This window comes from Ptychodera flava, chromosome 17, assembly GCF_041260155.1.
Source record: "Ptychodera flava strain L36383 chromosome 17, AS_Pfla_20210202, whole genome shotgun sequence".
NCBI lineage: Eukaryota > Metazoa > Hemichordata > Enteropneusta > Ptychoderidae > Ptychodera > Ptychodera flava.
In genome coordinates, this window is record NC_091944.1 from 36,360,450 (window position 1) to 36,373,126 (window position 12,677).

General features: G+C 35.4%; 1 protein-coding gene across 1 annotated transcript in view; it reads right to left on the reverse strand.

Moving 5' to 3' along the window:
• The window catches only part of LOC139116199 (baculoviral IAP repeat-containing protein 7-like), a 30,044-nt gene that overhangs the window by 6,263 nt on the left and 11,104 nt on the right, over positions 1-12,677 (reverse strand). Inside the window, exons 3-5 of the mRNA XM_070678754.1 lie at positions 6,967-7,193; positions 5,993-6,065; positions 2,794-3,084 (exon numbers count right to left, since the gene is read on the reverse strand). Of these exons, the coding sequence (XP_070534855.1) occupies positions 2,794-3,084; positions 5,993-6,065; positions 6,967-7,193 (591 nt within the window). The remainder of the gene's footprint in view (positions 1-2,793; positions 3,085-5,992; positions 6,066-6,966; positions 7,194-12,677) is intronic.

Genomic DNA, 12,677 nt, shown 5'->3' on the forward strand with positions numbered 1-12,677 from the left:
ACAAATCTCTTGAACTTAAAGGAAAGTAAGAGGTTATGTTGATTGTAAACACAGTCCACAGTGATGAAGGAAATGACGTATCATCATTGGTGGAATCATGGAAGTGAAAGTGAGTCTTGCTTCTACCTCCAAGCTAGAATGACGTTATATTTATGCATTCTATTTTGCTTTTCTGTAGATCATACTGTTAGAGATATCAACTTTATTTGCCCATTTGAACAAAGTGTAACAAGCTTTATGGTTTCCACTTTTTCATAAGGTATAATGACTGCAATGAGTCATACATACCGGGGTATAAGACTTGGTTGTACAAATGGCGTGTCAGTGATTGTATTCAGCTCAGTTGGATTGCAGCCCACACTACAACACTGCTTGTGGACCTTAGGGTCAGGCCCGGGTACCCTGGAAGTTTACTAGGAATAGCTAAAGCTTTCCCAGCTTGAAATTTGGTTTGACATTCCTTCAACTGTTTTATCACATTTTTTACTGTTCTAGGCAGCTATCATGTATTGAACCACACGTAACTGTGGGCGCAGCAGAGCCAATTAAACAGTTAACATTTTCAGAGACGTTTTTGCCAGTAGTTTTCTCACCGGACATTCCCTGTTTTCAATCCTTAAGAATATTTAGAAAGTCATTTTTTGCGTGCAGTTTACTCTGTGCTTGTGTGTCCTACATGCTATTGATAACAGTGAGCGCTTGTGTGCCACGGTGAACACTGAAATTTGATCGTTCGACAAGTTACATTTGCCGTATCTTACTCTTGAAATTCCCGTAAAAATCTTTGAACTGTTATTTGTATCGATCATTTAGAAGAATTTCAAGCTCAAAATGTGAAAAAATTAAAAGCGTTCCATTTTCAAAGTTCTCTTTGTTTGACTATCTATGGCATGTTGCTACCTTTGTGTGAGCGATCGAGCTCTCTCCGACGTTCCTCTGACGTCATCCTTGATAAACAAGTAAACAATAGTTAAGCCAATCAAAATAGAGGGTGTGGCGGCGTTGACCAATGAAAAGTGAAAGCTGATTTGATGCCTCATTACAGTGATGTCAATGTTATATAACTCCGCAGGGTCGAGCTGAAGCTTTGACAGACAAGTAATACGCACGACTAATCGTCGATTCTCTCGATGAATGATGCAAATAAAAGATAGAACATATGTAATAATAACAGAACCCCATGGCCTGTGAGTGCAAGCGCGCCATACTAGGTATTTGCACAAGTGCTGCGGTGTATTCGGTGGCAGTCCTTTCATGAGTGAAGCGAGTGAAAGGATAGCACTCACAGGTCATGGCATTCTGTCATAGTATTTACAGGGCTTGGACATACTGATGGTTCCTGCACAAGCATTATTGTGTATTGAGAACAAGAAAATGTTTGAAGGGCTCTCGAACAGTTGAAACTTTTTCACTGTGAGTTGAAACTTTTTCATTGTCAGTTCAACGTGGGTTGATACTTGTATACTAAATGGAAAGTTTCACCCTATCTTCCAAAGACCTACTTGTGTCAGAGGATATCACTCACAAAGTCACGCTATGTTGATGACCTCTGGTTTGATTCCTCGCTTTCAAAGAGTTTGCAATTTGTTGTGAATTGCAGGTAACTCATTAGAAAAAGTTTTGTAAAAAATATTACCAAGTTTTTCCAGGTAATCTAACTAGCAACTGATAAGCCGTCAGTGATAGCTATTACAGATACTGTGATACACAAGATTCATGGATGTATCACTGTCATGACCTTACAAATTCTGCATTTTAGTGATCGGTCATTCAGATATAGAGTTAGTCAACTTTTGGTCATTAGTAATTCATGATTTTATTGTATGAAAATGCCAATCTCAGTTATTTGTTCTTCCTTGAATAAGTTTCCTACATTTTTATGATCATTTCCAATGTGCTTGACATAAATTCAGTAGTTGTTCACAATTTGGAAACCTGACAGCGCTAGCTGCTATCATGTGGTGTATTTGACAGCCACTGCTGATAACTCAAGTCTAGTATACGCTGACATGACTTCAGTACATGTATTTGTGATAAAACCACCTAGAAAATCCTGCAATAAATTTGATTTTTTTCTTCTTGAGACTTTGCCATGACATAAGTGTAAAATCTACCTATAAACTCAAATGAACCCGGTAAAACCAGGGCTGTACTGATATCAGCCTGTGGATGATTTGAGAGTCAACAGATTATGTACTGGTGGATAAAGCAGCAAAGGATCAAAAATGTTACTTATACACATTATGCAAAGCCATTCCCAATGAACACCCAGACACAGAGTTAGCCTGGCCTTTCCGCCCTGTCTTTACGGGCAAGAGATTACGAGCTATGTAGCAAACCATTGGTGGGAGAGAGTCCAACTCTAATTAATGCTAAAATTTTGTCATCTGCAGTGTAATTACTGATATATGATATTATTCCCAATATTACAAAGTTACTGAAAGTTGCAGGTGTGTCTTATCCTAAACTGTTCAAATAGAAATCCTAACACAATACAACAACTGTAAGAAATTTGACTCGATTGGCATTTTGGTTACAATCTGACAGTTATACGGTATGTTTGTATTCTTGTCACTTTGTATATCATGGTTGGACAAACTACCAGTATATGGAACTTGTAACACTCCTTACCTTTGTAATCACAGAAACTTCTAATCATAGTCTGTCCAGAAATAACAATTAAATATTTATGTAAATTCAGCACAAGATCAACATTCAGCTAAAATTTCATCTGATAAACATTCAGTTGACATTATAAATAACCAAAACGTATGTGGCAGTTAATCTTCCTACCTTGCTGTTGGCTGACTCCAGATGGCAGTACTTCATTCACCGGTACTGCACAACCACTGTGTTCATCTATTCGTCGTCTGAAATCATCAGATCTATCCTGTCTTTCCTCTGAAGGTTCATTTTCCAAATCCCAGACACCTAATAAGATTTCTTGAGTAGTTGGGGTAGTGTTACTATATTCCATTCTGTTACGTATCACCCTCTCTACCATATCTCTGGAGTAGCCCATTTCAAGGACAATCCGTACCTGTTCACTAGACATTGCCTCTTCTAACAAAATTTCATATTTACCTGGAAAGCAAACATAACAAAATTTCAAAAGTGTAATAACATTAATTTTCATTATTACAGAGCCAGAAGCTGTCACTTTTGATGGTTTTTTTTTGTGTTTTGTTTTGTACGTTGACTACACGTTCTTGTTCTACTTCAACAAGCATGTTGAAACACCAACTACTAGTATTTAGCTAACACAATTAACACAGAGTCTAGTACTATAAACTGCACTGTTATTGTTTAAATTTGAATTGTAGTCTGGACCAGAATTCACTTGCCAACAATATAATATCAATGCAGTCTTCACATGTACAGGCTGAGTTGACAAGCTGGATACTGTGTATCTCAACATGATTTCGTGAGTAGAATAAGAAACTGTAGTTGATGTTGCAAAAAAACTTGTAAAAAAAATCGTCAAAAGTTACAGCCACTGGCCCTTAAGGTGGCTTCAACTTATCCATTAAACTGCTACATGTATATTCAGGATTATTCTTTACTCAATGAGTAAACTCAAAGAGGATACGGTATGTACAAACTGATGGATCCCTTTGAGTCAACACTGAGAATTGCTACATGAATATATACTAGAACCCTATACAGAAGTGACTGATTGTCTCAGGTGCATTATACTAACTCAATGACCATGTGGCCAACACAGCTTAAAGGTATACTGTCACCTGTTCCAATTTGGCCACAGTTACCATAGAAAGAGAAAATCTAACCAATCACAGATTTTAAGCAGATCGCCGCTTTTTAAAAACAGCGCCCTCACATGGGCATTTTGAATACCAAGGAATGCCCTTTTGACTATGTATGGGCATATTTAGATTACAGGTGACTGTATACATGCACCTTTAACTGTAATGTATCAGTGAAAAGAATGATCAAATTAGCTTATTCTCTATTACTCTATAACTTATAGAACACATTCTATATTGACCATTCGAGTTTGAATAATCTAAATACATTTGGGAAAAATATTTTTGAATTTTTATGAACACAGACAGCCTAAGGAGTACCCAAACAACAGTCCTTCCATTGTACCTAGAGGAGTCATCCCTATACCAAATATCACAGTCCAAGTTCTGCAAATGGAAAGTTAGCTAGATGACAAGAGCACCATTGTCACTTGTCAGCAACCCAACCTTTAAACTCTGTATCATTGACATGGGAGCTAATACAGACTTTACTATTTTTTGTAGTAGATTTATTAGATAGCACTTCAATGTGAATTGCAAGGCCTTGATGTATCATATTGTGTTGTCCTCATGCTGATGTTGATAGAAAAAAGTACAGGCATCACTGAACCACTGATGTAGACATGAGATATTATTCTATTCTATCTTGCAGATATATTGGATGGCTTTACGTAGTAAATGGATGCATAAATGCAAGACTGAGTCATCATGTGATGTCCCTGTGTTAGATTTGAAAGAAGAAAAAGGTTCTTGGAGGCACACGTGAATACAGATCTGGACATCAAAGTCATGAAAGAAAATGATTAAAAGAAAGATAAAAAGCTTTCCTGTATCCAACACAGTGAAATTACCATATGAACCTGTCAACTTTATGACTTGTCTTATTACACATTCTGAGTCTATCTATGTGTGACATCAAAAAGAAAATAAAACTCTAGACACTTTCATGATTACATGTTATAAATAGCAATAACGATATAGCAAAGCCTGTCATCTTCTTGAAGGTTTACGCTTGATTTGTTTCCCATGAGATTACTGACTAATCTGTGTTTCTACTACAAGACAAGGTATTACTTAGTGTCAATTCACAGTAAATTCAAACATCTTGTTTTATGCTTAATGATATCGCTTGGAAGGCTATTTTCTGAAGCCAGGAAATGTCATCCCCAACAAAATTGTCATTGTGCTTATTATTACTACAGTGTAATTCACAAATGCTGTTGAACTTTGACTAAATGTTAGATGTTTTAATTTCAAATGATGAAGCCATGCCTACAGAGTGGTGCTCTGAGATTGTTGATTAATCTGTAGAAAACTATCACACTCAATAAAATTACAACACTAAGTAAACCATGAGTGATATTGGTTTATGAGAAAATTGAGCAATGTCACTTATTCCAACTCTATTCCATTTCCTGGATTACAAGTTGAAAAAAAATGTTTGCCTCCGGTCAAATGGAAAACTACAGAATGCGGAATCCAAAGAATGCTGCGGACATGGTTAGAGCAATGTAATGGATTTTGCAGTTCAGTGCTTCCAAGTATCACAAAGATGTCTTTCCATTTCACTGAGAATTTACAGAGCAGCTTACAGCAGATCAGATAACATTCCTGCAGCTAGTATTGCATACAGCAACTAATCACATTCATTTCATAGCCAAAGGTCAAACCAATTTTGCATACAAGGTCAGATTTCTTGGAGCCTTGCATTCAAAAATTGTAATTCAAGATTACAGTTGTGTAGAGGTTGCACCTATCAGTTTTCACATTCAATGCAAGAGTTCTCCTTGCAGCCACGCCTGAAACATTCATCTATTGCTCAGTAATTTTCTTTATCAACACAGCATATCAGCTGACTTAGTGAAGAGTCACCAGAGGTGGTTATATATGTACATATACCACTCTGAGGTATTTTGAACAACATTGACAAGGGAGAAGCCAGTGACAGCTTACAACAACTGCCTTCTAAGTTGTGAAAAAATTTTCATCCATGCCAACAGATTTCTCCTGTACCCCCATTCACCACCATGGGAACTCCCTGCCGAACATCTTTCTATATCAAATCCCCAAACCACAATGTTCCCCCACCCCCCCCGATTGGTTTGCTCTCCACTTCAACAAATTCCTATATGGTATTTGACTGAATCCTCCTCTCTGCCCCTCCTCCCCCCTCTAGACTTTTTTCCAAGTTGCTGGCAAAGCGAAAGAACTGATACTGGGCAACTAACCTTGGCTAAAAGATCTTGGCATTTCTTCATCACTTGGAGACACAGGAATTGACACATTAGAGTGCGGTGGTAACTGTATTGTAAAAAGAGATTGACAAATAAATAGTTTCAGTATAGTGCTTCATCTACATTAACTATTTTCATTTTATTTGACAAGCATAATGACTTTTCATCGTTTCATGTGTAGAGCATGGATGCTGATATAAATTGATATAAATGTAAGATTGGAGGCAACAGTTGAACTTATGGAATGGAACTTATAGTGGTAGTGTCTGCATCGGCAATTCCTCATTCAGCATTTATTAACACATGGACACTATTACTACGGCAAGTACTACAATGCACTTCAATGAAAAAGAAAATCCATACTGGGATGAAAAAGAAAATCCATACTGGGAAGATTTAATGATGTAGATTGTATGCCGGCACTTTGAGCTAGCAATTACACTGGCATACCAGTATGGCAAAATTTGGTATGATTGAGCATTGAGCCTTTGTAAAATGTAAGTAGGCATTTAGGACTATTTGCAGCCGTACTGGTATTTGTATGTGATCATAAACATGATCACTGTCAAATGTCATATATACTTTAAGAATTCACTTTCTGGTTTTACATTTCGCATGTCAGATCCTAAAACGAAGATTTTAAAAATTCAAATTCATGCAACTCTGGTAAGTAGTGATCATTAAATTTTCATTTCCTGTAGGTTCATATTGTCTTAAAATGCCATAAAAATTGACCCACATGTACAATTCCAGCCTCTGTACTAAAGCCAAACATTGAATTTCCTGGCTATGTACCGTAGTGTTTAGGGAGAGCTGTAGATTTGGATATATTTTCATCTTGCAAGGTTAATTGATATAATATTTCTTAAAAATGTCTATTGCGTACCCATTGTTAACTTTTCTGCAACCATGAAAATCTCTATTCCTTGCAATCTGTTATATTATGTAATGGCTGTAAGTATACATACCTCACAAATATCATTTCCTTGACCAAATTCATAGTTTGGTCTTGTCTGTTCAGGGACACATACGTTTTGTGTTGAATTCACAAAATCTACATACGGCTGGCCTCGCTTTTTCAATAAATATTTGCACCTTGGAAACCACTTCGCATGTTCTGCCCACGGCTCATCAGTAGGTTCCCAGTTGCGCAACCCACCGTCACAATGAAAGCACTTGACATTATCACCAATACCTGAAGAGAGTAATTGAGCCGAGTTAAATCTGAAACTGTCAACTTATTGTTAAAATGCTATAAATCAAAAGGGCACACATTAAGAACTGAATTCATTAATAATATGAATGTAAAACTCTCATCTTTTTTGCCATTTGATATATCTATATGGAATACTAAAATGTATTTATAAAGATGTACAAAGAAATATATTTTGTATGTCTGTACAGTACAGACTGTATGTACGTGTACATGCACAGGTAAGCTTATTCATTGTGATAATTCAAGCTCATTTTTTTGCAAGAATATGTTGTTTGCATCATCATATAATACTGGCCTCTTTATGGCAAGAGGTGAGGGTATTTTCATGGAGCACTGAGGAGCTGTAATAAAGAGCTCCCAGAATGGTTCCTTGCAGAAACTCAAAAAGGGAGCTTAAAATACACATGTACCGAAAATAAATGACATAATTGAAGTAAATTTCTGCAATCAACAAATACCATTACATGTATATCAGAGAGGTTTTTTGGGCATTATGCAATAGCTTTCAAGCAATTTTAGAACACAACAGCAGAATGTTTCTAAAATTGGAAATGCAAAGTAAAGTGGACCAATGCATCTGTGAGTCTGCTCTTTGTATATAATGGAGTGTGTAACAGCATTTTTGGTATAGGCCATTTACCAGGATGTAGTCATGCATAAAACACAAAACTTCTTTGTAAAATACAACATCAGCAATCAAAGGTACTATACAGAATACACTGTATATGCCTCTGTTGACGTAAAAACTGCTATTATACGTTTCATTTTATATTTATCCTAACATAAATATGTAACTTCATTGTCATCATATTCTCTTTTATTTTGTTGAAAACTTTTCAGAACACTCAGAACACCAAGAGAACCCAATTCTTTGACCTGTACATTTATGCATACACAGACGTCAATAAACCTCTCTATTTGATTAATATCATATAGGGCTCAGCCCTTGGTGAAACACCAGGGCTTGAGGTTATAATTTTTTTTTGTATTGATTCATGATTATTAATAGTCAAAGATAAAATAGAATTAATTGTTACTTGCTATATACATTTTTACAACCTCTATGCCAAACACACGTACATGTGCAGTTATATTAATGTGTAAAAATGTTGGACAATGTTTATCATGATAACAGCCTATTGTGTTTAACAAGGGACGTATTGTGCCATCATTATCATTGCAATTGTAACTGCACTGCCTAAATTCCAATAGCAAGCTGAAAACTAGTGTTCTGTCTAAAAACTGGCAAATTTTACATCAAATTATTGTCACATAGGGCGCTTTCTAACATTCGATCCCTCCATTGGTTGCGAATGTCCTCGTTCATATACACAACAGTTTTCTCTCTTTTTCTATTTTTTAATACTTTCCCAAAAGAGATACATTTTTTTGATGGCATGTTATGAAATAATACTTTGCACGTTTCATATTTGTCTAATTACGAGCACTAAAAAAACATGGCGGCACCCAAGAATTTAGTTGGCTACACTTCCCGATGCTCACATCTATAGTATACTCTGAACCTGCGCATATGTAGTCAGTAAGCCACTGGCTATTATAATTATATACCATCATTTGTCAGTTCATAGTGCATGTTGTGCTTGTATATAATATACCTTTAGCACGTAAAGCTACCAAACTAGCTTGTAGGATCACCAACATTGTTCAATACTAACATATGGAACTAAAATCTCATAAGTACAATTCTAGCCGTCAAGATCACCAAAGGCAACTATAAACAACTGGTCCTCAGGCCATCAAATGCTGAATGGATCACCAATGATCCCTGATGGCACAAATTTGAAAGGACATAACATTTGTGCAAATATGCTGGACATACCAGCACAGTACCGGTATGTTCTGGTATGTGTACTGTTTCATAAAATGCTACACTTTAACCCTTTGAGTGCCAAAGTCCATTTTTGTCGCCTTTAAAATATATACCCCAGTCAATTTTTTTCAGATTTTTGCCAAAATTTTATTATAAAGCTGTAGCCGATGAAATGTGATGTCCATTTGGTCCAAAATAATAAAAAACTTACAGAAAAAAATTCATAAATATTGGTAAAATATTGCACTAAAATTTCGGTGGGAAAAATTACAGCATCCAAAGGGTTGAAGCAGCTTCAACAGCTAAATGTTCTCGTTTTTCATAGCTGATGTTGAGTTCTATCCCATTTGCTATGTTTTGAATTTGGACGTCCAGCTTTTCAAGTTTGACACAGACCTTTTTAATATCATGAGAACCCAGAGTACAGGTACTTCTGAAAATTTTACACACGGCTACTAAGAATTCACAGTTGATCCCTATTCAATGATTCTCTGTCTGTCCAAGTAGGTTTATGTTAGCAATATCTTACCCACATTGCATGCTTTTACGACTTCTCAAAGCAGTGGGCAAGCACTATGAGTCATGATGATACCATTGTATGACATTGACTTCTAATTACCAGTAGTGTCAACACAATGCATTTTGGTTCCAATAACAAGACACATTTACTACAATAAGAAATAGATATATCTCAAACTTGAAATTATATTTTGCAATTTTACCAAAACAAGTAACCATAAGCAGACACTTACCGTATCATGTCATTTGATCTTTTTTAATACAAAGTTATGAATTATCTTAAAGTTCATTTCCAAATTTGCCACCTTCCATTTATTAATGGATACAAAGACAGCCTTTGATACTGAACAAATTATACGTATCATGTGCAAAATTGTAAGAAATACGTATGTATCAGCATCATTTGAAAGTTTTCATCTCTGGCAATCCAACCTGAGCAGACACTGCTTATCCTCAGATCATGCATTATTAACTTTATTCTAATGTGAGATTCAAGACTAAACCAATGATATCACGATGAATCAGAGAACAATTCCTTCATTCATGGTTTCATCCTGGACACATCAAACACCCTACAAATATCGTTTCTCAGAGATTTTTGAGAAATCAGAAGAGCTCTGAGTCACCTGAAAAACCTGACAGAAATTACAAAATCATCAGATTGCTTTACGGTTATACCTTATGAACTGTACGGTAATAGGGTAACTTTATTTCAACTCACAGACCAAGTCAATCACTAAATAAAGTTCAAAGACTGCTTTTGTATTTATACACATGTAAGGCGTTTAAAGGCATGCTAAATCATCTATTCAGATCAACATCAGATACTCTGCACCGATATATATATATTATAAGTTATCATTGTAATTTTATTAACGTAGATGAGCCTCGAGAACAGTGTACCAGTACATTCTTACAGATTGTGAAGACTTGCAATCTAAAAAATACAACACGACATAGCTTTGACAAAATACAATAACAGTCGATGTAGCATTCTGTATTCTGGCTAACAGCATTCTCAACATTTCCTCACTTTCTAAATTTCTACTAAAAAATAAAAAGCAGAGTAAAATGTTATATGGTTTGTTTCTGTTTAATTTTAAAGGTCAAAAGCTTTGCACACTGCTGCTCTAATGACTTGAATGCAAAATAACATTCAAGACAATCTGCCACTGCAGCCATTCTTGTAATCTTAAGAATGATGGTTATGATTCACTGGAGTCCCAATCACACGCAAATAGCACAGGATAGTTGACATATACCGGTACATGTATCCAATGTACATTGACCTCATTGACATGCAGATCGAGTGTATGGTTCCATCTGTTGGACTTTTTTGACACATATAAATTTTAAATCCCTTGCTTCATTTAAATTTAATGTCTTCACACAGTGATTACCTTACTTTTTATTCCCAAATGGCGTCAATGCTTATATTGCACTCACACTTACAGGCTTTGACATAAATTGGAAGTTTGCAAGCATCTTGGGAGAAACTTCTTTTTTGGGAGTTTTATTCTACCAGTAAAACTATCACCACATAATTTTGTCAAAACATAGGACAGATGAATTCTCAGTTGTAAGATCAAAATGAAAAAGGTCTATGTAGACAAAATTGAAACAAATACAATGTAAGGGGGCTTTCAAAGGGAAATTCATTGGAACAAAGTGTATTTAAGTGTACGTTCACATTGACTAACACAAGATCTACTCACTACAAATTGAAGAAAACACAGATGTAATTTGTAGAACCACACGAAGTGAATCTCAAAGTTCAACACTGTATATTTACTGTATCAGAAATATAATCAAATAAATTCACATGAGAATAACATGTTGATCAACAGAAGAGAGGTCCAGTCATTATGTAAAAAATTGTTCACAAATGTACGAACAGTGTTACAATCCACATTGGTATCAGTTACAACATGTAGACACTGGGCTCACTTTGAATCCCTAGGTTTGAACTACATACTAGCAAACAACCTAAAACCAGAGTGAAATACAGACAGTGGTAGTTCAATCCACACAGATGTAGAAATATTTTAGTATGTGAATCATTGTTTTAAATTATTAAATAGCTATAAAGCTGTTTCTCATAGGATCAAATGTAGTATTGTGATAGATTCTTATCAATTGTACAATTATATATAACATGTACATGTACCGTTAGGTAAACAGTTTACATTGTTTAAGGTGGCATTGCGCAAAGCACAGTATCTTTTGCTTGAATAACTTTGCAAAATTCATTCAATTTTCAGTAATTTTGGTTTGGTTCACCTTTTAGTATGACAAGCAGTCATGAGTGAGAAAGAAATGTTAATTTATGCAATGTTGTGAATCACCTGATTTCCTGGCTTCTTTTTTGTGACATTTTCAACACTTCAAAAAGAATTAGTTCCTCTGTGGCTGGGTCAAACTTTGTGAAATTTTCACATTATGTTCTTTAAATATTATTTAACAAAACCACAAAAAAGTTCTTACATTTTGAATAAGAGTCATTTCAATATTGCTTATCATGATTTTAATCACTTTGAATGCCATTTAAGAATGGGAATATGTAAACAAAATTGTCATATTTTTTACATTCTTTAGTTTTGAAATGACACATTCAATTTAAAAAAGTTGTATCAACTTTTTGACTTTACTTTTTAATGATAAACACCAAAATTGAGGTTTTCTCCCCAAAACATGTACTACCTTCATCTTCTGAGTAAACTATTGCTATCATACTAAACTGTACATGTAGATTCTCTGCTTTTTGAAAATATATAGTGTGTGGGGTGTTCATGTCATCTTTGATAAGAGATATTGCTTAGAAAAAAATGGTGTTGGTTAAGTGCAATGCCAACTTTAAAATATTTTTACAAAGCATGATGCTGAAAACCTTTTCAGAAGCACCATAGGATAAGCCTCTAATATTTTACATACTTGCTTCAGGTATGTGAGTTTATTGGTTGTTCATGACAATGAATTGAAGGAATATAAAATCAGTGAAAGCTATCATGTTTGATTGCATTGGTGGTGTGAACATACTAATGTGTACATGCACGGTGGTGGTGTGAGGTTGGTGAGCCACTAACTGGCAGTCACATGTACGGTACAGTTTTACA